The 27,023-nt window shown below is 39.2% G+C and overlaps 2 protein-coding genes and 1 long non-coding RNA gene across 7 annotated transcripts in view; 2 read left to right on the top strand and 1 right to left on the bottom strand.

Annotated features, from left to right (window-relative positions):
- The window catches only part of LOC131229456 (uncharacterized), a 51,613-nt gene extending 34,153 nt beyond the window's left edge, over window positions 1-17,460 (top strand). For all 5 annotated transcript variants that reach the window (XM_058225418.1, XM_058225417.1, XM_058225415.1 and 2 more), the window contains 4 exons: window positions 6,829-6,899; window positions 15,418-15,645; window positions 16,383-16,476; window positions 16,742-17,460. In XM_058225418.1, coding sequence (XP_058081401.1) covers window positions 6,829-6,899; window positions 15,418-15,645; window positions 16,383-16,476; window positions 16,742-17,053 — 705 coding nt within the window. In that variant the 3' untranslated portion in view covers window positions 17,054-17,460. The remainder of the gene's footprint in view (window positions 1-6,828; window positions 6,900-15,417; window positions 15,646-16,382; window positions 16,477-16,741) is intronic.
- Window positions 11,842-14,160, top strand: LOC131229458 (uncharacterized). The gene is made up of 2 exons (XR_009163335.1): window positions 11,842-12,971; window positions 13,139-14,160. It is a non-coding gene; the product is annotated as an uncharacterized LOC131229458 (long non-coding RNA).
- Window positions 17,461-19,976: 2,516 nt separating the features above from the next.
- On the bottom strand, window positions 19,977-22,925 carry LOC131229457 (LIM domain-containing protein WLIM1-like). The gene is made up of 5 exons (XM_058225422.1): window positions 22,632-22,925; window positions 21,253-21,349; window positions 21,107-21,150; window positions 20,897-20,986; window positions 19,977-20,384 (listed from the first exon to the last, which is right to left on the bottom strand). Exons 1-5 carry the CDS (start codon window positions 22,764-22,766, stop codon window positions 20,172-20,174), a joined length of 579 nt encoding a protein of 192 aa, XP_058081405.1. The 5' UTR covers window positions 22,767-22,925; the 3' UTR covers window positions 19,977-20,171.
- Window positions 22,926-27,023: the final 4,098 nt, after the last annotated feature.

Below are 27,023 nucleotides of genomic sequence, written 5' to 3'. Positions count from 1 at the left end.
CCACATAAAATAGTGGGGCTAGTGATGCCCACCGTTGAAACCTTTCTAGGGCCCACCACGATGTTTATTTGAGACCTAACCTGTTCACAAGTTCACACAGACAAGGAAGAAGGAAAAATCATAAATATCATCTTGATTGAAAACTTCTGTGGCCCTTTTGAAGTTTTTAATAGTAGGCGTTCAATCCCCATTGTTTTCTATGGTGGGGTCCACTTAGAGCTGGGCATCGGACCGAGTCGGATCGGATTTGGTTCAACTCGATCTGAGCCGAAAGCTAAGTGATCTGATCCGAACCGGATCCGATCCGGGATTGAGTCCGGGACACCTAATCCGAACAGACCCGACGCACTGTTTGCCTGACCCGAACCAGGTCCGACCCGGTCAGGGAAACCGAGTCGGATCGGGTTGGTTAGATTTCGGATCGGGTTAGATGGAAAATAAAACGTTACGGTGGGCCATACGAATTTTTAACAGTAAAAATCATTATTCTCGCTGCTCTGTGTGGTGTGGTCCATTTGATCTTCAGATATGATTTTTATTTATTTTTATTTTTTTTAATAATACTCCGAAATGATCTCAAGACATGGATGAACGCTGTGGATATAATAAATACATAACTGTGGGGCCATGTAACTTTTATCTCATTTGAGCCGTTCGTACAACTCGGAGCTCGAAGTCTGTCACTGCTTCTCTTTGCACGACATGTATGGCTGTCACAGCCTAGTGACGTGCTGGGCACGATATCGGTACAGCCCTACAGGGCTACTTCTGAACACGGATTAAATATATATAAAGGTTTTGAGTTGGCGTCACCAAGTTCTGTGGGCCCCACTATGATGTATGTGTTACATCCACACCGTTTATCCATTTTTAGATATCATTTTATGGTATAAGCCAAAGAACGAGGTAAATAAAAGTCTGTAGTGGACCACACTAAAGAAAACAGTGGGGAGAGTGATTTCCACTGTTGAAACTATCCTAAGGTCCATCATAATGTTTATTTGAAATCCAACCTATTAAAAAGTTTTAGAAAAAATGTGAAATAAGGAAAACACAAATATTAGCTTGATCTAAAACTTTTGTGGCCCTTTGAAATTTTCAACGGTGGGCTTCATTGTCCCACTGTTTTTTGTGCTGGGGTCCACTGGAGCTTTAGATTTAACTTGTTATTTGGATATTGCCTTAAAATGATCTCTCCAAATGAATGGAAGGTGTGGATACAAAACATACATCATGGTGGGGCCCACGGAACTTGATGACGTAACTTCAGTAGCTAGTCCTGCAACTCAGCTGCCTGCCACTGACGTGCTGTGCACGCAAGTGTTTGACGTGCACAGCACATATGTCTCTTGGTAAACTATGTTGGGGCCCACCAAGAATGCATGTGGTTTATCCACGCTGTTCATTCGTTTTCTTAAATCATTTGTGGTTGAACCCAAAATTGATGAATATCCAAATCTCAAGTGGACCATACCACAAGAAGAAATAGAAGTATTGATTTCCACCGTTGAATCACTCCGGATCGAATCGGAACGGTTCGGATCGGATCCATTCAGTCCGAATTTCGGATTGGAACGGTCCGATTTCGCCATGGTCCGACCTCGATCCGATGAACGGTCGGATCCGACTAATTCAAGCCGAACCGCATCGATCCAAGCCTTCGAATCGGGTCGGATCGGCTAGGATCGGGTCGGATCCACTGGATCGGACCAAAAATGCCCAGCTCTGGGTCCACTTGAGCTTTGGATCTGCCTCATTCTTTGAGTCATACCATAAAATGATTTCTCCAAATGGATGAACGGTTTAGATATAACACATACATCATGGTGGGTCCACAACTTGGTGACATCCCTACACCAACACGTTTTTTTTTTTTTGTAGCGAGTAACTCGTACGCTTAATTGTACTGAGTAAACTCCCTTGGGCCCATCGTAAATGTTTGTGGTTTATCCACTCCGTCCATCCATTTTCCGGATCATTTTCGTGGTTAATCCCAAAATTGAAGCATATCCAAAGCTCAAGTGGACCACACCAAAGGAAACGGTGAGAATAATGATTCCACCGTTGAAACCTTCCTAGGGCGGCTCACAGTGACGTTTTTTTTGTCATCAAAATAGTTCATCAGATCATATAACTATGGATGAAGGTAAATCATAAAAAATCAGCTTGATCCAGAACTTGTGGCCCGTAAGAATTTTTCAACGGTATACGTTCAATTCACAATGGTTCTTGTGGTGTGGTCCACTTGATGTTTGGATATGCTTCATTTTTTACATGAATCCCTAAACTTATAGGGTAAAATAGATGGACAGAGTGGATAAACTACATAAATCACGTTGGGCCCTACACACTTTACTCAGTACGCTCATCGTACTCAGTTACTCGGTGCACAATCTGTTTCGGATTTTTCCCAATGAAGTCGTGGGCATGCGACTTCCATGGCTTGGTGCTTTGTGGGGCCACTGTGATATTTTTTTGCCATCCAACCTCTTGATTAGGTCATACAGACCTGGATGAAATAAAAACACAATTATCAGCTTGATCGGAAACTTTCATGGCTCCTAAAAAGTTTTTAATGGTGGGATTAAATCACTATTGTTTCCGTTGGTGTGGTCCACTTGAGATTTGGATCTACTTCATTTTTGGGACCATATACTAAAATGATTATTTGAAACGGATGAATGGGGTGGATTTATCACAACGATAAAATTGGGCCCCACATGATAAAGATAACACGGTGTTACCTGGGTAACAGTGAGCAGCTTTGGTGGATTCTGATATCCACCAGGTGCATGTGACCCAGACTCTGGGGCCATCTTGACGTATGCGACTACATCCATGCCGTTCATCTGTATTGGAAACTCATTTTAGGGCATGATCCCAAAAAAATGAAGCAGATCCAAATTTTAAATGGACCATAGTATAGGAAACAGTAGTAATTGACCATTAAAAACTTCCTATGGGCCACAAGGTTTGGATCAAGCTGATATTTGTGTGGTCTCTTCATATAGGTCTGTGACCTTATAAACAGGTTGGATGGCAAATAAACATTCTGGTGGACTTCATGAAGTTTTTAGTTGTGGGGATTCGATCATGACTGTTTCCTGTGGTGTGGTCCACCTAAGATTTGGGCATGCTTCACTTTTTGGATTATGCCTTAAATGAGCTTTGAAAATGGTTGGGCGGTGTAGATTTAAGGCACATGCATCACTGTGAGCCCCATAGTCAGGGGTCCCACCCACCTCGGCGGATCCAGGGGACCCACCATAATGTCTATGTTTATCCATGTCGTTCATTCATTTTTTCATATCATTTTAAGGTATGAGCCAAAAAATTAGGTATATCCAAATCTCATGTGAAGCACACCACAAGAATCAGCGTGATTGAACGCCAACATTAAAAACTTCTTTGGTGTCATAAAAGCTTTGGATGAAGCTGATATTTGTTTTTTCCTTCAATCACCACTGTTTCATGTCCACTTGAGGTGTGGATTTGTCTTATTTTTGGGCCCAAGCCATAAAATGTGTATTTAGGCATGTCCTAAAGTTTCACTGAAAAATTTCACAATTTTCTCCATGTTTCCCCAATTTTCCCGCATTTCCAGTTATCGGCGATAACGATATTATATCTTTATCTCTAGCCAGCGAAACTTGTAGTGATACTGACAACTCGAACATTGGTTGGGGATTTAGCCAGTGTTTATTGTTGCAGAAGCATACGGGCATGCTGCCTTGGTTGAAAAGAGGAGCAAAGCTAGGTATGGTCATATGGAAACTCTAATTGATCCACTAGTATTCCGAGTAGTAGTAAGCCTGCAAGGGATTTGAGTCGAATAAAAAAATGTCACTCGTGCGTCAGGGTCACGATTTCTAAACGATGAGGTAGTAGGACGAATAGGTCAGAATAATATCCAATACTACAAATGCTACGGAATTGAGCATATTTTCTCAAAATGTAGGAAGTGGCAAGTCAATTTAGCTGATAGCTCCAAAGTAGTTGTGGAGGAACAGTCAATTGATGATCAGGGTGAGACCACAAAGGGAACACATGGTGCAGATTATGACACTAATGGTGGAGATGACAGAATATATGGTGATGGTCTAGAAACACTAGTGATCCGAAAAGCTCTTCTTGCACCCAAATTGCCTAAGGAAGAGGATTGGTTGCTGGCTAATATCTTCTACACGAGTTGCACCATGAATGGCAAAGTCTATGGGGTGATTGTGATGGTAGCAATTGTGAAAACATCATATCCAAAGAGGTTGTTAGTAAAGTTCTAGTTGAAGACCGAGAGACATCCAAATCCATATAAACTTGCTTGGTTTAAGTAAGGTGGTGAGGTAAAGGTTTCTCATTGTTGATTGGTTTCTTTCATGACCGATAAAGCCTATCATGACAATATATGGTGTGACGTAGTCCAAGGGATGGTCGTGTGCCACATTATTAAGTCGACCATGCGGACCATTCACGACAATTGAAAAAATACGTACACCTTTATGAAAGATAATTGGAAAATAGAATTGAAACCCATGAAGAGGCTCTGAGCGAAACTCGTGACTATGGGGAATGTTAGCCTTCTGTCCCATGTAAGGTTTGCAGCAGATAGTCAACGTTTGAAGGCAATTTTTGAAGAGGGAGATCTGGTGCGGGTTTACATGAAAAAAGAAAAAGAAAAAAGGGTTTATGGTGGGCGCTTACAACAGGTTAAAGTAGAAAAAATTGGTCCGTGTAAGATATTGGAGCAGATTAATGACAACACCGATCGCATTGAGCTACCACCTAAAGTGAGCACTTCTAATTGTTCAATATTGTTAATCTTATACCATATAGGGCAGCGAATAGTGAATTGGACTAGAGCTTGAGTCCTTCCCAACCCGGGAAGGATGATGAGGACTAGGACAACCAAATGTTGATGGATTAGGTTGATGTACTTGCTGAGGAGTTTTGAGATGGATCAGAGGGCGGTAAGGGCTCCAAATATCTTTCATATTGGGCCAAATCTGTAGACCCATCAATGGACCACACATTGTGGCACCCGTGTTATAGTTTTGGTTCCACAAAAGGGTCTTTTGGTGGCATCTTGCTTTAGTTCCGAATTTTATATTATTTTTGGATGAATTGTGATTTATTTTTTCTTTGCTTATATCTCACTTAAGTAGATAGGGGTATTTTAGTCATTTTCTTTTAAAATAAATTTGTAGGGCTGAGATTATAACATTTAGCCCATAGTTTATGCTTGATATAAGGGCCAGATTAGTGCTAGGGCTTTTCTTTTGTTTCCTTTCATATAAAAACTTTACAAACATAAAATGTCTAGTGGCTTCTGGGACATTTTTATCTTCTTGACAAGACTTGGGCTAAGGTCTATGCAAGTGCATGTTTTCACAAGTGGGACGTATGATTTAGGCCATCAAAACTAGTGAGAGCTTTGATTATCATTGGTTATTGCATTGTTTTTTCCCCCATCCTTTTCAAGTGGAAGAATCTTTATTCTTGGATTGGGTGTGTTTGGACATGATTTGGTCCTAGGGTTTGATACGATTGCGTACGGTTGACGATTTTCATTCATTGGCTACACTAATTACCTTCTAAACCTAGATGGGCCTAAGAATGGGCCATATAACAGCCTGCATTTACAATCGGTAACCATCCCAATGTAAGTATGTTCTAGATCTTCTTTTCGAGGATGGCTTACTTGATGCTCGCGCTTGGTTGACATACCTATTGAGGTAAATCATAAGTTGCATGATATATTTATCTCAATTTTACTTGGCCAAATATCTCTTACACTATTGGAATTGTAAGTAAGATTTATGCAACGATCTTGTTGTCATCATCTTATTTTAAAAGCTGCACCTAGTAGAAGTCTTCTTTAATGATCGGGCTTTGTGATGTTGCTTGGGATTGTTCTTCCTCGATCAACACTCTAGTATAGGGTATTGCACATTTGTAAGAGGAAATCTGGTTACTTGGAAAAGCAAGAAGCAATCCGTTGTCGCTTGCTCCTCTTCCAAAGAAGAATGTCATGCAATGGCTCATGCAACTTGTGAATTACTATGGGTGAAAATCATCCTTTAGGATATGGGATTCACCATCTTTCCCAATTCCCCTACATTGCGATAATCTAGTAGCTATATACATTGCATCCAACCTACTCTTCCATGGATGCACAAAGCACATCGAAGTCGATGGTCACTTAATACACAGCATCGTGTACTCCAATGGTGCATTGTATTAGAGTGTGATTCCTCTTATTATTATTATTATTATTATTTTTTTTTTTAATTTATTTATTTTTATTGTGATTGGGCTAGTTTCTAATTAAAGCTTATCTCTTGTAAGGAGAGAGGGAAATATACGTCAACTCTACTCTCTCTCTCTCTCTCTCTCTCTCTCTCTCTCTCTCTTCCAGTTTCACATATATGACTATATATGATGCTACAACTGATATAATGTAGCACTTTTATGAAATCCATTTTCACATATTCTGTAAATTCTTGCTGATGCAACAAATATTTTACATTGTTACATAATTCAAAGCTGTACAATCTCTTCCTTCTTTCTCATCATCTAGCCCTGTAATGGGTAGTGTGTTTTCTTGATTTATTTAGTTGAATGAATGATATACATATCTAATTTTGGATTTACACATCCATAGAGAATGGAACTACACATACATAGAGAATGGAACTATGTATCTTTTTTTCCTTATAATACTAGATATAATGCATGGACTCTCATTTTCATAATTAGTTTTGGTCATTAAATTGATTATGAACCTCGTACCCAATGTTGCTTACCTGTCTGTAATTTCACCTTATGTACTAGGTAACAAATGAGAAGGTGAAGGCTCTTATGGAGTTGGCACAATTAAGGCAGGAATATCTGTTGCTGCAAGAGTATGTTTGTTCTTTAATTGATCAATACAAATGAGTACTTTATCAATTGAGGCTTTCCTTCTGTTTCAGTTATCTTATTTACTTTTATGTCTATGGAAGCACTTCTTTAATCATGTGGAACAGTGGGTCTGTTACTGTTGGAATTTACTAATATCCTAGGATACCCAAATGCTTCCATATGCTTTGTGGTGCAACATGGTTATTGAGTCAATGAGACCTCAGTACCCAAAATCACAAAGAAATGGACAAGAATACACCCACAAGAATAGTGGAGTAGAGAGGGAGAAATAACTTTATTGATATCAAACTTCTTGTTACAATACTTTACAAAAACTCACACTAAGAAAATTTTGGAATGCCTGCCCCCTATAACACTTCCCCTTTTATAGACCGTAAATGAATCTTTGATGAAAATCCCTCAACTATTAAGATTGATTTCAAATCAATCTAATCGTTCTAAGATGGTATCAAGACTAATAATAGTAAAAACAAATCTATGAAATAATCTTCAAAATCCTCAATTCAATTACATCTTTAAATCAGCCCACATATCTTCAATCACATCTCACCGTATGTCTAATAACATCTTTAAATCAGCCTCCATATCTTTAAAAAATAATAAATTACAATTCTTGATTTTTAGGCTCTAATATATTATAAACAGTCACGAAATTAGCACATTTTGGGCCATTGTGGGCTTTCATCATTCCCCAGGTTGGAAAGAACTCGAATTTGGTGAGATGGACACTTCATACTAGTAGACGTTCAGATCCAATCTTTTGAATTCATCTCCTGTGATCCCTGTGCATTCAGAATTCCGTTTCACCAAATATTACTTGTATTGGCCCCATCGAGTGTCAATAGTCTTCATGCGCAACACTTGTTCAACTTCTTACTTCTTTTTTCTTTAGGAGTTGTTTATCCATATTGGTAATGACTTCATCTTGCACGTTGGACACCTTGCCATTGTACTTGTACAAATCCATCACATTGAAAGTCAACAAGATATCTAAGGTCATCTGGCTACTCGATCATATAGGGGTCGTTTGGATGCCTGTAAAGTCCTCAAGTTGTAAAGGGATTACAGGTAATCTGATTACAGGGGCTGTTTGGATGCATGTATTTGCCCGTAAAGGCTTTACAGGCTGTAAACAGATTACCTCTTTTAGCTGTAATCTGAAACCTGGTAAAAGCCATGTTTCATATTGCAGGTAAAGTCTTTTCACATGTTAGAACACAATGGTTAATATACACTCATGATATGTGGGGCCCACCGTAATGTGTATGGGACATCCAATCTATCCATCATGTACTACCCTTGATGCTGTCCTTTGGCCCTAAAAAAACAGCTCGTCCATTATCAAATGGCCCACACAAGGGAAGGATGGAACATCCATCATTAAAAACTTATATATTGCATTTTGGGCCCACTATGATCTGTGGAAGATATCCAATCTGTTTAGTTTGTGCATGCTTTAATGCTCTCTTAGGGCCCAAAAAAAATCAAGTCTTTCTTATGAATACCTACTTATTCAATGTATACACTTTATAGGCTAGCCAAACACACAATCTGTTTACCTGTGAATAGATTACCACTTAAAAGCCAAATGGAATAGCATGTAAGCCGATTACACCTGAAACTCTTTTCAGGTGTAATGTGTTTACAACTAAAAAAATTAGAGGCATCCAAATGACCCCGATGGCATTGTCACCCAACTTCCTCATGACTTGGCATGGGCCAATATTCTTAGACTTGAACTTATTATAAGCATCTCTTAGAAACCTTCCTTTGCAGAGATAAACCATAACTTAGTTACCTTCTTTATTTGTTTTAAAAAGAAATGTGGGAGCACACCACCTTCTTTATTTTTTAAAAAAGAAAGGTGGGAGCACACCACCTGTAACTTTGTTAATTTGGCAACAATGTTGTATAATCATTCTGGTAAGCACCTCAAAAAGAGACAAGCCTCAGCTATCGTGTATCATAGCTATACAACCCATAATAGAAAAAGGAAAAAAAAAAATACAAGAAATCATAGTCCCAAAACAAAGCCTCTCTGTGTAGCTAAATACTAACTCACCACTTAGCCTCAACATCCACTATCACAACTGCATAAGCCTATCTGAACTGGTCCAACAAGTGACATTCTTTATATACATATTCTTGTGGTGATGTTCATTTGTTGCTTTTCAATACTTGCTAGGCTCTCTTGACATCCTTCTTACGGTTTTTTTTTTTTCTCTTTCTTTTGCACTTCTTTATGTTGGACCATTCAACCGCTAGGTGTTCAATTTGTTTGGTTGGACTAATTCGGTAATACACAAGATTCAGAAATGTTCGAACTCGGCACCAAATCAATGTGTTGTTGAATGTTCCTCATAGGAGGAAGTCCAACTGGGTTCTTAGGGTACCAAGTTTTCATATTCATGAAGGAGCTCTTGTATTGGAAGCGGAACATCTTGACTGTTTTGTCTTCTTTAGCAACCAAGACATAAATGATGTTAGTCTCATTGCTTTCTTCTTCAATCTTTTCTACATTGAGCAATTTTTTACCATCTTCTTTATCGGATTTAGGTGCTGAAAGATCTTTCACTAGGTGCAGTGTGATATAAACACCATTCTTGACGAAGTAATAGGTGTTAGCTCGATCCAATTGCACCATATATTAATCCTACAACCACATTCTCTCTAACAAAATGTGGCATGCATCCATGGGGACCACGTCCCACCACACATTATCCTTGTATTTAGATCCAATAGAGAATAAATCCTTGTATTTAGATCCAATAAAGAATAAATCCTTATAGTTAGATCTAAATCTAATAAAGATAAAACTAAGTATTTGGAGTTAATAGAAACTTCTATCCTTTTCTTGAACCAATAAATCTGGTGTGGCATGGATGCTTATGTTAATTGAGTTTTAATTTATTCAAAATTTCTTGTGAGATCATGTTCTCACAACTCTCCCTGTCTACCAAGATCATGCATATCTTCTCATCAAATGTGCAAATAGTATGATCTTAAAAAAAGTGCAATAGTATGGAAGATATCATGTCACAACTATCGCCCCTCATCAATCACCCGGAGCATCAATAGCATAGTCCGTTGAATAACCAACGATTTGCCTCAATCATCATAGACATCTGTTGTATCTTTCCCAACATGTACTCCATCCTCACATGCATGTTCTTCATATTCTGTGTCATCTTCAACTTTCATTTTCATGATTCAGGAGAATCTTCAACACATTCTCCTTCCTTGACCAAATTCACTTTAATTGTGGACTAATGTTCATGAGAGTGAAAAGAACGATGTCCCGGTTGCCTATACTTAAAGTACATGAAATGAGTATTATGCTGCCTTAAGTTGGGGGCATTAGCCCTTCATCATAACCATCTCTCCTGGGTTGGGTTTGGCTTCATTGTTAGATGTTGGCCCATCGTCCCTTGACCTATGGGGAGGTCTTATGATTGCCTTATGCGGGAAGTTATTACATTGTCCCATTGTCAATGACAGTCCTTGTGGGCACTAAATAATCCAAGTCCCCAATTAATTATGTCCTCAGCTTTTAATGCAAATGTTTATGCATCGGACATCTTAAATACATCTCTGAAAGCCAATTCAATTTTGATGTTTAGTTTAAATTTTTTTTAAGGTATCTCAAGATCTTTTGGTCGTCATTCTCATGAAACCTTGCGTGTGACGTCAATATATGGAACTCTTCAATGTATTCGTTTAGCTATTTGTTCTGTTGATGTAGATTGTGACATCTTTGATAGAGATCACGGGCATAAGTCTCGGGCAAGAACTTCCTTTTTAACATTTCATATTTTTTCAAGAATTTACTTTATTCTTACCTTGAGTGATTCGTTTGGCCTGAAGATCATCCCACCATGTTAATGGTTGACTGGAAAACTTCATAGTTGCTAACTTAGCTTTCCGAGTGTCCTCCCTCTCTTTATACTCGAACTTCTTTTTCACCTTAGTCAATCGATGAAGTTGTCAACATGCAACTAACCATAGAATTGTGGAATTTCTACCTTAATCCCAGGTTCTTTGTCTCGTTCCAATAATTCGATTATTGGAGTCTTCATAATTCAGGATTGCTTGTTATTGGTTTGGACCTTGGTGGGGACCTTCCCCTACATGTCCACGTGCTCCAACTTTGGTCTCTGAATTCTCTACATGCTGGAACTCTCCCTCTTGATTAGTAAGCTTGCCTACCGTATGTGTGAGTTGATCTACTCACTCTATGAGTACGTGGATCAAATGGGTTACTTGTGCAAACTCTTCAAGTGTCACCCTCTTCAAAGCCGTTAGGAGATGCTGTAGAGTCGAAAATACCCAAGGATGATCCACTCTGATACCAAAATGATGCAACTTGGTTATTGAGTCAATGAGACCTTGACACCCGAACCGCAAAGAAATGGACAAGAGCACACCCACAAGAATAATGGAGTGGGAGAAATAACTTTTATTGATATCAAACTTCTTTTTTACAATACATAAGAAAAAACTCAGAAGCTTTTGGAATGTCTACATCCTATAATACCCCTCTTTTATAGATCCTAAATGAATCTTTAATGAAAATTCCCCAACTGTTAAGTTGATTAATTGATTTGAAATCAATCAAATCATCCTAAGATGACAACATGAGTAACAATAGTAAAAGCAAATCTAGGAATCTAATCTTCCTAAGATGGCAAGAAGCCTAATAATAGTAAAAGCAAATCTAAGAAACAATCATCAATCACATCTTTAAATCAGCCCCCATATCTTCAATCATATCTCCCCATATCTCCAATCACATCTTTAGATCAGCCCCCATATCTTCAAAAAATAGTGAATTTCTTGATATTTATGCCATACGGTGGGTCGTGGGCTTGCATCACTTAAAGGTACTAGTATTGTTTCTTGTCAATATCAGTGATGGCATGAATTTCTTGATATTTCTTGATATTTCTATAAATAAACATTCTAAAATCAGCACATGTTGGGCCCTACGGTGGGTCGTGGGCTTGCATCACTTAAAGGTACTAGTATTGTTTCTTGTCAATATCAGTGATGGCATGGATACTTCTAAGGTGTTTAAACAATATCATATCGTGTTGGGTTCATAACTTTCTGGGCTCCTATGAATTTCATATACCTGTTTTCATATCCTTGGCCTTGACTTCAGCAAATGTGGAGTTGTATTCCTGCTCTCTATATCCATCTCCATATCTGCATCCATGTCTGCGCATCATAACTAATGCTCAAGAATGATTTGAAGGGATTAAACTTGTTAACATTATTCTTATGGGTATAATAATCATGTCTATGATTATGACTGAAGTGTACCTGCACAGGTAAATAAGTGAAACTCAGAGATAGGGAATACCCTTTTCCCCCTTTTTGGTAGGTAAGCTGGCTTGAACTTGGGACTTCAATGTTGAAGCAGACAATGTCTTCCATTGATCCATGAGCTTGAACCCAGATAATAATCATTCTATAGACCAAAACACTGTCTAACATCCAGAATGTTTGTTTTCTGTTTCAAATTGCCGAGGAGTAAAAAATGTGGACTTCTTTTTCTTGAACTAAAGAACTGATGTCCAGAACCAAAATTTCTTGGAGAAATAAATTTTTAAAAAAAAAAAAGAAAAAAAAAGAAAAGAAAGAAAGAAGAGCTGCAACCTGGTATTTGAAGCCACCTAAGCAGTCTTTTGGCAAGAGATTTAGTTGGTAGAGCCAATCATTTTGTTTGCCCATATAGTGAGTGGGGCGTATGAGATGGCTGAGACTTCGGATAAAGAGGGTGTCGGTAGATCTTTTCTACTTGTTGCAATTTCTTCTCCACTTTTTGACATACTCATTCAGTTCTCTGAAAAAAATTTCTGTCATTCATCAGAAAGTCTTCTCACCAGATAGCATCAGAACTCCAAAGTAAGCGTCTTGGGCAAAGGCTAGGATTGGTGATGGAAGTCCTCATGCACCCGTTCTCTTTAATAATAATTATGGAGAAAAGAAGGAAAAGAAACAAAACAAAAGAGGTCTAAGATGGAAATTAAAAACTCAATCTGGCACTTGAGGTACCACTTTTTTTTTTTTTTTTGGTTAGCTTGTTAGTACTCCCCACTGTCAGTTCATACTTCACTGTTAGCCACCCCCACTAGGGTTCGATACCAAGACCTCAGTGTTGAAACGAGCTATCTTTCACTCAGTCTACCACTTGAGCTATGGATCAGGGTCACTTGAGGTATCACTCAGTTTTCCTTAAAACCTGGGATGTGAGAACTTAACCAAGCTATTCTCAGATTGAACAAGTTTATATGACTTGGTAAATCTTTTGCAAAAAGACCTTAGCAAAATTTGGATAAATTCTAGACAGACTTGTATGGGAATTTGAAGTTCTTCCCTCATATAAATAAGGGTGTCTTAAATGCTTTTGCTAGCAGCTATGATCCGGTTAAGTTTGTTATAATTGGTTGTTTTTACATGGTTTGTGGCTGTTGTGTTTTATTTCTCCTTTTCGTGTCATTAATTAATATTTATTTTGAACAATTAAACAATGAAAATCAATTGGCAATATAAAAAAGAAAAAAGAAAAAAAGAAAGGGAGCATTAACTTTGCTAGCAGCCAGGGAAAAACGGCAACCTGTTAGTTACATCTGCAGCAATGAATATTCACAAGTTAGCCTCATAGCCTAGTTATTACGATCCACTCTGTGTTCCAATAAGTACTAGGTCAAGGGTTCAAATCCTGATTACCGGGCAGATATAAACTTCAAGTTCAGAGAAAGGCGTCCCTTGTCCTTGCACTTATTTGATCATCCTAGTATCTTACTTGGGTACTACATTTTCAAGAATCAGAGTACCATACATACACTTATGGGATCTAGGAATGTAGTGGGTTATGCTGTATGGTACTTAATGACCCAACATTACATTTTTTGGAGAATCGGTTGTGTGTACATAACAAGAGTTGTGCGAGCAAACTTCAAAGAGAATACATGAACTGTGCAGTAAATGATGGTTTGAAGTTTGCTATGGGTTTGTTACGTAGATGATAGGATTAAAAATCTGACTGGGGTGGAAACAATAAAGGATACACCTCTATCTATCGTATCCCTCTGTGAGGAAACTTCATATCATGGAGTGGCTGGGAACATTTCTTTCACATTCAGTCATCGAAGCGAGTGTATAGAGATGGCAAATTGTTTGACTTAAAAAAAAAAAAAATCCAAATTTATGTTCCTCTTCAACGATTTGTGCTCTCAATCATCACAGCATTAATTCAGAGCAGCAGCTTCAATCATTGCAATTCATACCAGTTTCAATTGTCTATGATGGAAGATCAAAATATGCAAAGCATGTTGACATGCTGTCACTTTGTCTTACAAAGGAGCTGTTGTCTGTCCAATAAATAGGTTGTTGACATTTTCAGCAAGGCTGATTAAGGGAAGGCATTAAACTATCATAAACAAATAAAGAAACACACAAACAAAGATAGGCCCGACAAGCTTTTAATGCATATATATATATATATATATATTTACCACACACACACACAACCCCAGTAGTGGGATTTCACCACCTATGGGTACTCGAACCCTTGACCAGGTGTTGAAACTCCTAAGAGTCTACCACCGGAGCAAGAGTGAGGACACCAGGTTCTTCTTCTTGCAAATTGTTAATGTACCCATGTTTTCTTAAATAGCAAGGTAAGACTGTCAGCTCCACGCGCGTTATGGGAATAATCCAATGCACCTGTGTATAATGCATAAATAATTCATTTCAGCCTGAGCGCAGAATTAATTATGATTATACTAGCTTATTACTGTGATTACACAAAATGTGAGGGTGTGTTAATCATTTGCATTTTACAATGTTAACGTATCGCAGAAAGCACCTAGTTTCCTTTTTGCACACCTTTTATTTTTTGTTAGCTTGTTAGTACACCCCACTGTCAGTTCACACTTCACTGTTAACCACCCCCACTAGAGATCGATACCAAGACCTCAGTATTGAAACAAGGTATCTTTCACTGTGTCTACCACTTGAGCTATGGATCAGGGTGTTCTTTTTTGCACACCTATTTCTTCTTATAGGGTGTTTCATTCTTCCTCATTTGCTTGTTGTTTCCTTTTGTTTTTGTTTTTTGTTTTTTGTTTTTTGTTTTTTGTTTTCCTGCTGTTTCTTTATTTCCCTGTTCTGTTCAATGGACAATTTTCCTGTTCTCCAGCCTTATTGCTCCAAACCAAGTGAGATCATTCTTCTCATGTCATGGTTCTATCAAGTACTCCCTTACATACCTTAGGCCCGAACATGCTGTGCCCATCTTTGCTTCTATCTTTTGTCGTCAAGAATGAACTGAAACCTTCTACTACAAGTTCTTTTTTTTCCTGGGTGGTGGTTGGGGCAAGTATTGCCTCTATGTTGTATTTACTGGCTGTAGAATGTTTGATCCCTTTGAATTTCTTGAGTTTTCATTTCCAGAAATACTCTGAGGTTATTTTAACTTACACACTTCTACAGAAGCATCAGTCAGGGAATGAAACAAGGAAATTTTCTCAGCAATGACGGGGACAAAAGCCTGGCTGCTCGTGACAGAGATGGGAAACTCAAAAATCTGCTGAAGAAAACATACCTAGGACGTTGGGTCGGCAGATTGGATCTCCATGGAAATGAATCTGGTGTTCATGTGAATAATGATGAGAGCAGTCCCATGAACAAAAGACCAAATTATTCTGTGGATTTTGCAAGGTCTGTATTAGTATTTCATATGCTTGCTAAAAAAATACATGGTGCACTAGCTTTGTGGGAGAATGCACTTGGTAGTTTGCAGTCATTGCTTTCCAATATCTTGGCTTATTTTTCTCTGTTATTCTTTCGTCACTCGTCATGCATGAATGGAAACTCTTCTTTCCTTCTTTCTAGTTTTGATGCATTTAAAGCATGCAAATTGCATAGTTATAGCCATGATTTTTTCTCAGGAAAAAAGGTAGTTATAACCCTTTTTTTTTTTAAATTTTTAAATTTAATTTTAATTTTATTTTTTTTAAATAAATTTTATGGGTAAGCAAAAGTTAATTATAAAACACACATGCATGCACGCACGCAAACTTGTCAGTTTTGGTCAATTTGGTTTCCATTTCTGTCCTGCTTCGGATGGTTTCTTTAAAGCGTGGTCGTAATTGTTTCTCAACTTCTATAGATTCCCGCTCTGTTTTAATGTTTTAATTTGTTCGTCCCTATCTTTCATGGATTGAAAGTTTCTTTTGGTTATATAGTAAGCATATGTTGTCTTCAGAAAGATTAAACTCCAATACTTTTAGAGGCAGATTGGCAAACCGAGATCCATTTAGATCTTTATTATTATTATTATTGGATTAAAATTACAATTTAATGGGCATGGATTGCCCAGACGATTGCCAAAACACAACAGACGCCAACACAAATTTAAGGTGAAATTTTCTCAATCTTTTTTATGCCTGTTGCAGGTTGAAGGTTGAAAATGCAACCCTTCAGGAAAGCATTGCAAGTATGGAGCATCTGACCTCTTCAATTCACAAGCTTCGTCTTGCACTTCTAAAGGTAAGTGCTCTGTGCAATTATTTGTACCAGGTTCTTCTTCGTGCAAATTGTTAACGTACCCATGTTTTCTTAAATAGCAAGGTAAGACTGTCAGCTCCACACGCATTATGGGAATAATCCAATGCACCCGTGTAATCATAATCATGTCTATGTGTTTCCGTCTCTTTCCTTTTACCCTCCCATACCAAAAATAAAAAATAAAAATCATTATTCAAATGGGAAAAAAAAAAAAAACATATTTTAATCTTCAAATTCCATTTGCCAGGCAAATGACGCTGCAGCATCCCAAGGTCCTGTTGACAGTATTACTGAAGCATTAGATAGTATTATTTTTGAGGCAAAACTTGTGAAGACAGCCCTTGGCAGCTCGCTTCCTGTCAGCTGGTCAGGTGAGGCTGACCTTGGATCTCCTGATGAGAACATCAATCAGCCAACCGATGTTTTGCGGGACTCCAGCTCCGAGAAAGTTGACTGCGTTTCTGCAGCAGGATTTGAGATGGTGGAGCTCTTGATAATGGCTGCTCAACTTCTAAAAGAGATGATAATCCAAAAGAGCTCAGAAGGTGGGGTGAGCTGATCAGCTTCTGATTCTTTTTGGTCCGACTTTGAGGGGGCAATCCATCCTACCTGGATTTGTATCAGGCAAGGCAAGAAATTCTCTCTGCCTCGAAAAAAGGAAGATGTTGCGGAGCAGGTACTGGATCCATCTATGACCTTCGATGGTTAAACTAAGATGTATCCTTGTTCGTGCTAGTGCTGAGTGGAATGTAATGAATGTGGGCCATAGGTTGTTGGGTCAGTATGATATCAGAGAAGGTATGGTGTTGATTAGAAAGGATGGGCATTCCTATGCTTCTATGCATGCATGTATTCTCTGTTGTAAATGGAATCCAAATAATGTAATTAACCTTTTGTTATCAAGATATATGTTATATCAAATTATAAGAATGCTGACAGTTGCACTCTTTGCAGCTGTTTATGTGTGGCACACATGTATTTCAATATAGACTGCTCCCAATTTGAACGGTATATGGATCGACATATAGCGATGCCTATGCTGACCGGGTAGTGGTAATGCGGAAGCATATGATCGGTGGCCCCCATCTCTGCATAGTCTATATCAATGTTGTCAAAAGCAATCGCATAATTATGTGATTGCATAAGCGCATAATGCCATCCATATGGCATGTGCGATAGTCGCATATGCCATATGAATGATATGTGATCGTATATCGCATATGCGATTATGCGATCACATACTTTTCAAATTTTTTTTTTAAAATTAAAAAAAAAAAGTTGTGCAATCGCTTTTTTTATTTTTATTATTATTATTATTTTTATATACACACGCACTCACACCCTTGACCAGGTGTTGAAACTCCTGAGAGTCTACCACTGGAGCAAGAGTAAGGACTCGAGTTGTGCGATCACTTATGCCATAAGTGATCACACAGGATCGCTTATGCCATTTGACAACATTGGTCTATAAGGTCCACAACAGTCGAGAGCAAAACAACCATCGTGATGCTTGTCATGCATCATTCTACAAGGAGAAATGGACTGCTCTTTAGACCTTTTGGTGGCCTCACAGGCATTTGGAGTTCTAATTTGGCGGAGGCTATGGCAGCAAAAGGGTTTGTCAGCTCTATCTTGTCTTTCTACAGGAACCCAATTGTGGAAGGAGAATCTAAGGGTATCTTCTGCAAAGGGTTTCCCCACAAAAGAAAGTTCATGGGCGAATGGACCTTTTAGCACCTATTTCAATGGCAGGGGATCGAATGGGGTTTTACCAAAATGCATTCAAACACACAACATGGAAAGGGACAAACGTCTTTGGCTTAAAAATGGTGTTTTATGCCTTACATGCCCCTTTTGAGGGAGCATCCAAACAGGTCCCAAAAGACCCATTGGGGAAGGATATTCTAAGGGTATCTTCTGCAGATGGGTGGAGGGTTTTCCCACAAAAGGAGGTCCATATGGACTTTGTTGGTCATTTTCCCAAACAGGGCGAATGGACCTTTTACCACCAATTTCAATGAGTGGGGTACCAAACACGGCTTACAAAAATGCATTCAAAGGTTCAAAATGGCATTTCTGCCTCAAACGTCCCTTTTGAGGTAGCATCCAAACAGGCATTAAAGTGCCAATCCTCCGCTTTTTTCAGCTTCAACATGTCATGCCATGAAGATCACCCAGAGCAAAAATCAAAACGATCCACTCATCAGGTGGGCCACACAACAAATGGACATCCTAATGCATGTGACATGGTGGGAAGGAAACCTTGCAGGTGAACTTCTCTGCATTGTGGGCTAATGCCGTTTGATGTTTGTATCAAGAGGTTTGCTACCACACATACCGACATATTGCAATAGGATATGTTGGGACTTTAGCCGTTGATTCGGGGTCCTTTTCAATGATCCATTCCGTTTATCAGACGGACTTTACCGCTGATGGAGAACACCCAAAAAAATGTCAATGGGCTCTTGTTTTCCGGCTATCGCTCCTCCAAGTTGAGCCCCATCTTAAGAACGGTTTGGATCATTGAAAGATGACCCCAGATTCAAAGGCTAAAGTGGCAGTGTATTCTATTGTAATAAGCTGGGATATTATTCTAGCAAACGAAATTCAAAAGGATTTTGAATAAAAGTACATTTGAAAAAAGCTTGTGTTTCTTTGTTAGAAATTCATGGTATCAGGTCAATGAATATTACAAAATATCAGAGGAATCATGTGGTTAGTGGATGTGCTGTAAAGTGGGGCCCACTGTACAACCCATCTGATCAAATCATTGCCTTTATCCATGGAAAAAAGGATTAGATGTATTATAAGGTCTCCTGCCAGCTTGTTATGAGCTGTTTGCATGTGGACTCAAGTGGGTGAAGTGATGGCTCGTATTTGAGAATTGTCTAAGGCCCAATTGCTAGCATGGCTCTTGTATGACATCCAGGCCATTCAACAAGTGGGTCCCACTAAGAACGTCCCCTGGCCCAAAATCAGCTATTCCTTTTTAATGGTCATTCTTTTTTCAATCATTCATCATTTTTCTACACTGTGGCCCACCTGGTAAGCAAACTATTCTGAGCTTTTAGGATCAGGTACATAGCCTGCCTGGCGAACGGCCCAGATCCCGCACACCTGTGCCCACTTACAGATTTGTTCAAAAGTCCACACTTTTTTACCATGCAATCCTGCATCAATCAGTAGGGGCCCACTAATGACTAAGTGGCCCACCTGATGAACGAACCAACCTGATTTTTGGACCAGGTATGCGGCCCACCTGGTGAATGGTCGGGATCCTGCACGATCGGGCCCACTTATAGATCTGTTTAAAGTCTACAATTCTTCCACCATGTGATCCTCCATCTAAGAATCAAACATCACAAAATCAGTAGGGCCCCACTAAGAACTAACTTAGTGGGGCCCACTAACATTTATTGAAAATGAATAGGAACCCAACTAGGATTGTGACATACAGATATCAGGGCAGTAGCATGCAGATATGATCATCAAATGGGCCATGTCTGATCTTAAGCTAATATGTTCCAACAATCTCAAGGAACCCAAACAAGGAAAAGATGAAAAACAACAACAGCCCACAAGTGTTTTTTTCTTGGCAACATCTCAAACACTCCCAATCCAAACATGTAAGAGACTGTAACAAAACAGCATGGCAAAACACAATCGGGTCCGACAGATTACGATTCTGCAGCGGCTACAGTCTCATCTGTGTCCTTCTCATTGTCGTTCTCAAGCTGGCTGTAGTTGCCTTTCTCTCTGAAGAGTTGGATGTGGTGATGCTTGCAATACAGCTTCCCTTCGTGTGCAATGTAGTTGGATGGGCTGATCACACACCCTCCATAGGTGCACTTGAAGCAGCTCTTGTGGTATGCAGTTCCATTGACAGTGACCTGGAAAATGTAGATGGACAGGTGATGATTCGGCACGGATGGGTACTCGTACGGTGATGATAAAAAAAATAAAATAAAAATGTTTGTTGGAATGTAGTCTAAGTATTATAATTGTATGAGAAATGCTAATTAGTTATGTAGTCTAAGAATTATAATTGTATGAGAAATGCTAATTAGTTATGTGTGTGCGCCCCACCATCATGCCATGTGGTGCCTTTCGTCAGGTGGGGTCTGTCACAAACAGCTCAATTGGGATGGTTACTTTGTATACACTGAATATGGACTGTTGGTTGTGTTTCATTCTAACCAGCAATTTTCCTCATACATGTGTGGTCCACAACCAGGTCATGTTCACAGCCAGCCCAATTCAATCAACGTAAAGTGGGGCCCACATTGTCGGGTGACCCTGAATCTTCTTTGTTCAATCTACTAGACTTTCTCAAGATTACATACCTATTTGGACATGTATAGCACTAAAATTGAACTAAGATGATGGCAATGGCTGTGATTACCTTTTCGATTGGATACACTGTCCTTTTACATCCAACGCACTTCTCTCTCGTACCAGCGAACATATTCGACACTTTGTTAGCAGAGGCGTTCTGTTCAAGCAAGCCCATATTCAAGATCAGCAGCAGTTCATCAAGTGTTAGAAACCAGCTGAAATGATGAAACTAGTGCATCCAAACGCATATGCAATGCTGTAAATTTGAGAGATTTACCTCACTTTCGGCAGGTTTTTCGGGCTTGACGACTTTTGGGGTTCCTGAAACAGGATGTATATGAGAGATTTGAGTGTTGCAAAAAGGGGACGACAGAAGTTTGATGGATTTAATGGACTGATTAATGAATGTAGGCCGTTCGTTACCTTCGAAGCTTTTATCTAGGCTGCCAGTTCTCTTGAAGAGCTGATCGAAGTGGGGCCTGCAGTAGAGAACTCCCTCAAAAGAGTTGTAGTTTCCAAGCTGCAGAAGGGAAATTGTCATTGATTTTGGAAATTCTAAGTCCTTGAAATGTAATTTTCTTTCAGGAAAATTAAAATTTTCATGCGAAAGGAAAGAACACGTATGGATATGAAATCAAAGCAAATAAGATTTTAAATCCAAAATACATATTTTTGCAATATAGCTCTTGATTGGCATTGATATGCCATATCTGATCAAACACATAAATACATGCATTATTTCAAGCCAGTAATTTTCTTTCTAAGATTCTGGAAGGAAATGTATAGATCTAGGCCTTCTTTTCACATCTTAATATAGAGTCCCATTAGATCTTTAATCTAACATACATTGATACCATAACTGATGATTTTGCAACTAAGCTGTTGATTTCTGAGATAAATTGCCATTACATTGCATTTTTTTTTTTCAAACATGAATCTAAGATCAGATTAGTCTGCAAAATGAAACAGAACAAAAGAGGAATTGGGGGATCTGATCGAATTGGAATGAGACTATGGATTATCAGTACCGATTGAAGCCCATTTACAGAAAATCAAGAAAAAGAAAAAGAAAATAGAGATCCCTCTCTTCACATCTAAAATTCATTCACCCAGAAAATAAAACATCGACAATAAGCTTGAGGTGATTTTTTTTTTTTTTTTTTCAAAACAAGCCCATGTAAATATTTCATCTAAAATTTTTCGAAACAAGCCCATCTAAATTTTCATAGAAAAACCATATCTTCCATGATAATTAAGCAATTCAACAAAATTGGTCTAAAAAGAAAGACCAAGTATTCAAGTCCTTGTGCACACAACCATAAGAAAGAAAGAAAGAAAGAAAGGAAAAAAAGAAAAAAAAACCTGAGATAGAAACTACTGCTAATAATGGAAATGCAGGATCTACACCCTCAATATTTCATAGAAAGAGTCACGATGATTCATCAATTCAACCAATTGGGTCTTGAAAAAGATTTCAAAATTTCCAAATACAACGGTGAAACCCAAAACCCAAAATCATTAAAAACTCGTATCAAAACAACACAATAAAAAAACAGAAACGCCATCAACCACCTTCATAATTTCACAGAAAGATCAAAACTTTCTTGGTAATTCAACCGCTTGGGTCTTGAAAAAACTACCCCAAAAATCCCAAATCCCACCAAACCAATACCCAAACTCATTTTTTTAAAAACCACAATTAATTAAAAAAAGAACAAAAATGAAAACCATCAACAACCATAAAAAAACCCAGCTCCAAAAATGCAATTCAAGACAATTCAACAACAACGAAATAATCCAACCTTGAGAGTTCCTTTGCAGTGGTGGCACCGGAAGCAGGCCTTGTGGAAGATCCGGTTATCGGCGGTCAGCTTATCGACAAGATAAACCGTCTTGTCGCAAGCCTGACATTTTTGGGTTGTTCCAGCAAAGGCCATTGCTTCTACAGCACCCAAAAGCTCTACCTCTCTCTCTCCTTTGCCTTTCTGTCCTTCCTATTCAAAGCTTTTTCAAGAGGTGAGAACGAGAGAGGGGGAGAGAGAAGAATATAAAAGGATAAGAGGAATAGTAAAGAAAGAAAAAGAAATTTAAAAATAAAAAATAAAAAAAAGCAGTTGCAGAAAATTGCGGTTTGTGAAAGCAAAAACAGTAAGGAGAGGAAGGCAGTGGTAATGATTTTGTCCGAATTTACAGTCGGTAACTAACGGTCGTTATTTTAAATTTCGGACAGATAGAGAATAAATAATAGGTACTGAGGCATTTGCGCACCATACTCGGGTTTTGGTTTCTGACAAGCTGGACCCACGGTTTAGTAATCCACACCGTTGTTATGTTGATTATACAGTGGGTAGGCCATGTCCATATCCCTACCTGATTTTAAGATTCCTTGGGAATTTTTGTAGTTGAATCTGGACCGTCCCTGGATTTATTTTATTAACGGTCTATTTGGAGGGTACAAATTTCAAGGCAAGCATAATCCTATCAAGCTATTTTCTAGGAAATTATATATCTATTGTAGTCTCAACAATTCAATGGTCTAGATCAGTGAAACATGGGTTCCAATTGTCAGAAATGAGAACCCGAGTATCTGGGCAGATACTCGGGTAGAGCATCAGATAAATAATACGGATTTTATCTCTCCGTGTCTCCGTCGATTTTGAACGTCTCACCCTCTAATATTTATTTCAGGAAATTAAATATCTATTGTAGGCACAGAAATTCAATGGTCTGGATCAGTGAAGCATGGCTCCACTTGTCAGAAATGAGAACCCGAGTATCTGAGTAGAGACTCGGATCGAGGATCAGATGAATAATACGGATTTTATCTCTCAGTGTTTCCTTCGATTTTGAACCACTCACTCTCTAAGATTTATTTAAGGAAATTATATATCTATTGTAAGTCCAGAAATTCAATGGTCTGGATCAATGAAACATGGCCCCACTTGTCAGAAATGAGGACCCGAGTATTTGAGAAGGGACTCGGGTCGAGGATCAGATGAATAATACGGATTTTATCTCTCCATGTCTCCGTCGATTTTGAACCACTCACTCTGTTTTGGAAGAGAGGCGCTTCGTACAACGCATCCCAACCTACCGGTATAGATATGGAGTCATCTTTCAATGATCGGAACCGTCTATCTGATGGTCCTCACCTTTGATGGGGTTGTACAAAAAATCGCAACCGTTGGATTGTATATTATAACTCTTTGATCATTTGACTTTTCATATTAAAATATACGGTTTAAATAACTTTTGAATAGTCAAACGGGATTTTTGAATCTCAGATGTTTTTAGTGGTCGCGATTCCATACTGGGACCCACCAAATTAACAATTTCGATCAATGAAAAGGACCCCGATCCAACGGCTAAAGTCCCAACGTAATCTTTTGCACTACGTCGGATGTATTCTAGCCAACCTCATTATAATCGGGTCTTGCTAAGGATATTCGCGCGTGTAGAATTCTCAATCCTACTCTGCCGCACGTGCCAATGGATTGGGTGGCTTCACTAAGCGGGTCCCGGGTCCCTCATTTTAGGACGCGGATTGCGTACTACCCCGCCCTTCCCTAGCTCCGAACGGCAGGTCTGTGGGTGGGCCCACTGTGACGTATCTGTAGATCCAAGCCGTCTATCCCTTTTTTCAAATTATTTTAAGGCATGAAAACAAAAATGAGGCATATCCAACGATCAATTGGAAATGACTTAATATTGTTTTCATGTCTTAAAATAATCGGAGAAAAAGGATAGACGGTATAGATGTACAGATACATCATGGTGGCCCCACCCACAGACCTGCCCGTTAGGAGCTAGGGACGGGCGGGGGTAGTACGCAATCCGCGTCCCTCATGTTTTTTGGGTAACTGTCGGAAACGGATTGGCTACCCACCCTGCAACCAGCGAATGGCTAGTGGTCCGTGCTTTGTGGGCCCCACCATGATATGTGTTTTATTCATGCTGTCAACTCATTCTTCCAAATCATTTTATGGTAACAGCATGAGGTTGATCCAAATCTCAAGTGGACCGCACAGTGTTGATTGAACCCCGACCATTAAAAAATTTTTGGGGGCCACAAAAGTTTTGGATCAAGCTGATATTTTTCATCCAAGTCTATATGACGTAATCAAAAGGTTAGATGTTAAATAACCATTACAGTGGGCCTTAGGAGGTTTTTAATGGTGGACATTCAATCACTACTGTTTTCCCATGGTGTGGTCCACCTGAGATACGTATCTACATCAATTTTGAGATAAAGCCCTAAAATTATCTTTTAAAATGGATGGATGGCGTGGATAAAACATATACATCATGGTGGGGTCCACGGAGCACCAACCACTAGCCACCTGGCTGATGGCAGCGTCACTAGCCAAACCGCGCCTGTGACCCCGGGCACAGAGATAGTCCCTTGTCCGCGTCTGTGTGGGGCCCACATGAATGTCGTTAACAAATCCTGTTTTTCAAGACCCGGTACATCAGGAGTCTAAAAATAGAGTAGATCCAAAACTCAAGTGGGCCATTTCACACCAAACAGTGGGTATTGAACGCCTGCGGTGACAGAAGTTTTCTATTAGGATGAACGGTTTGGATGGCATATAAACATCATGGTTAGCTTCAGAAAGGTTTCAACGGTGAATATTTCCGTTTCCACTGTTTCATTTGATATGGCCCATATGACTTTTGGATCTACCTTATTTTTATAATCTTGATCTATCATGGGTAAATCAAAAGAATTCAAAAATCACAGGCCTGATTGTTTCAAATTTAACCGTTGGATCTCAACGCTAAAATTGATGGTTAAAACTATCAGATCTGTGTCATCTTCCAGTCATCCTGCATCCGGTGTATGTCTCCTATTCAATAGACGGTCTGGATTGACGCACATGTATTCCAGGACATCGAGTTGACTTTTCATGAAAGTGGGGGAGGCATTCCTGGTGAGATGATGTGGCCTGACGTAATTGGTGGGCCTGTACTGTCAGAAACGGGCCGAGTATGGCCAAGATAAAAACCGTGAAATAGTTACCTTGGGCACATCTCTAACGGTCTACAGCCAACTAGTCAAGTCCGGCCACATCATTTCACCACCAACGTGGGAGGTAAGGGCTCTAATCGACATCCGAAATGGGGTCATTAGAAGGGACGCAGATTGGCTCGTGTGGCCTTCACCACCCTCACATGGTGGTTGGGTGAGGTGGTGAGATTTGATTGGTAGTCATCCAAACCGTCGGCCTAACCTGACTGTTGATAATAAGGTTGGCACATAATAACCTGCGAATCAATGCTAGCGGTTGATGTCCTATCCACATCAATAACCTGCGATTTTTATTTATATTGCCTATCATGGAATGATGCATATGACTAATCATGTTGATGTCCTATCCACATCACAGTGGGGCCCACACAGCTCGATCTCATGGGAAGTTCCCATATATATATATATATATATATAGGCCCCACTGTGATGTGGATAGGACATCAACACGATTTGTCATATGCATCATTCCATGATAGGCAATATAAATAAAAATCAGGTCAATCCATGACTCGTGTGGGCCCTAGGTAACAATTAAGAAGGGTTACCCTCCCATTAAAATATTCATGATTGTTTATTGGGCCTACTAAGATGTGGTTCACAAATCCAGCCTGTCCATTTTGTGTCTCCCACTCGGATGAGGGGTCAGACCAAGTTTCAGCTGCATCCAAAACTTACGTGGGCCCCACCAAGTAGGTTTCGATGTTTTTGGCATGTCTTCACATGGATTTAGATGGTATGGCCCACCTGAGTTCCGTACACGGCTGATTTTTGGGATATCCCATAATTTAAAGGCGACCCTATATATATGTATAGTCAACCTCATGGGAACCGTAACTTTGTGGGCCCCACCATGATGTGTGTCGAACATCAACACCATATATTTGATGGGTCCCTTTAAATTATGAGATATCCAAAAAATCAGCCGCATGCGGAATTCTGGTGGGCTATACCATTTAATATCATGTGAAGACCTGACTAAAACATATAAAAGCACTTGGTGGGTCCCACCTGAAATTTGGATGCATCTTAACGTGGTTCGACCACTCATCCCAGTAGGACACACATAATAGATGGGTTGGATGTGTGAACCACGTCTCAATGGGCCTAATAAATAATTATAAATGTTTTAATGGGAGGATAACTCCTCTCAATTTTTGCACAT

Source organism: Magnolia sinica, chromosome 16 (assembly GCF_029962835.1).
Source record: "Magnolia sinica isolate HGM2019 chromosome 16, MsV1, whole genome shotgun sequence".
Classification (NCBI taxonomy): domain Eukaryota; kingdom Viridiplantae; phylum Streptophyta; class Magnoliopsida; order Magnoliales; family Magnoliaceae; genus Magnolia; species Magnolia sinica.
The sequence above is the reverse complement of the archived record's forward strand: the minus strand, read 5'-3'. Positions and strand labels throughout refer to the sequence as shown.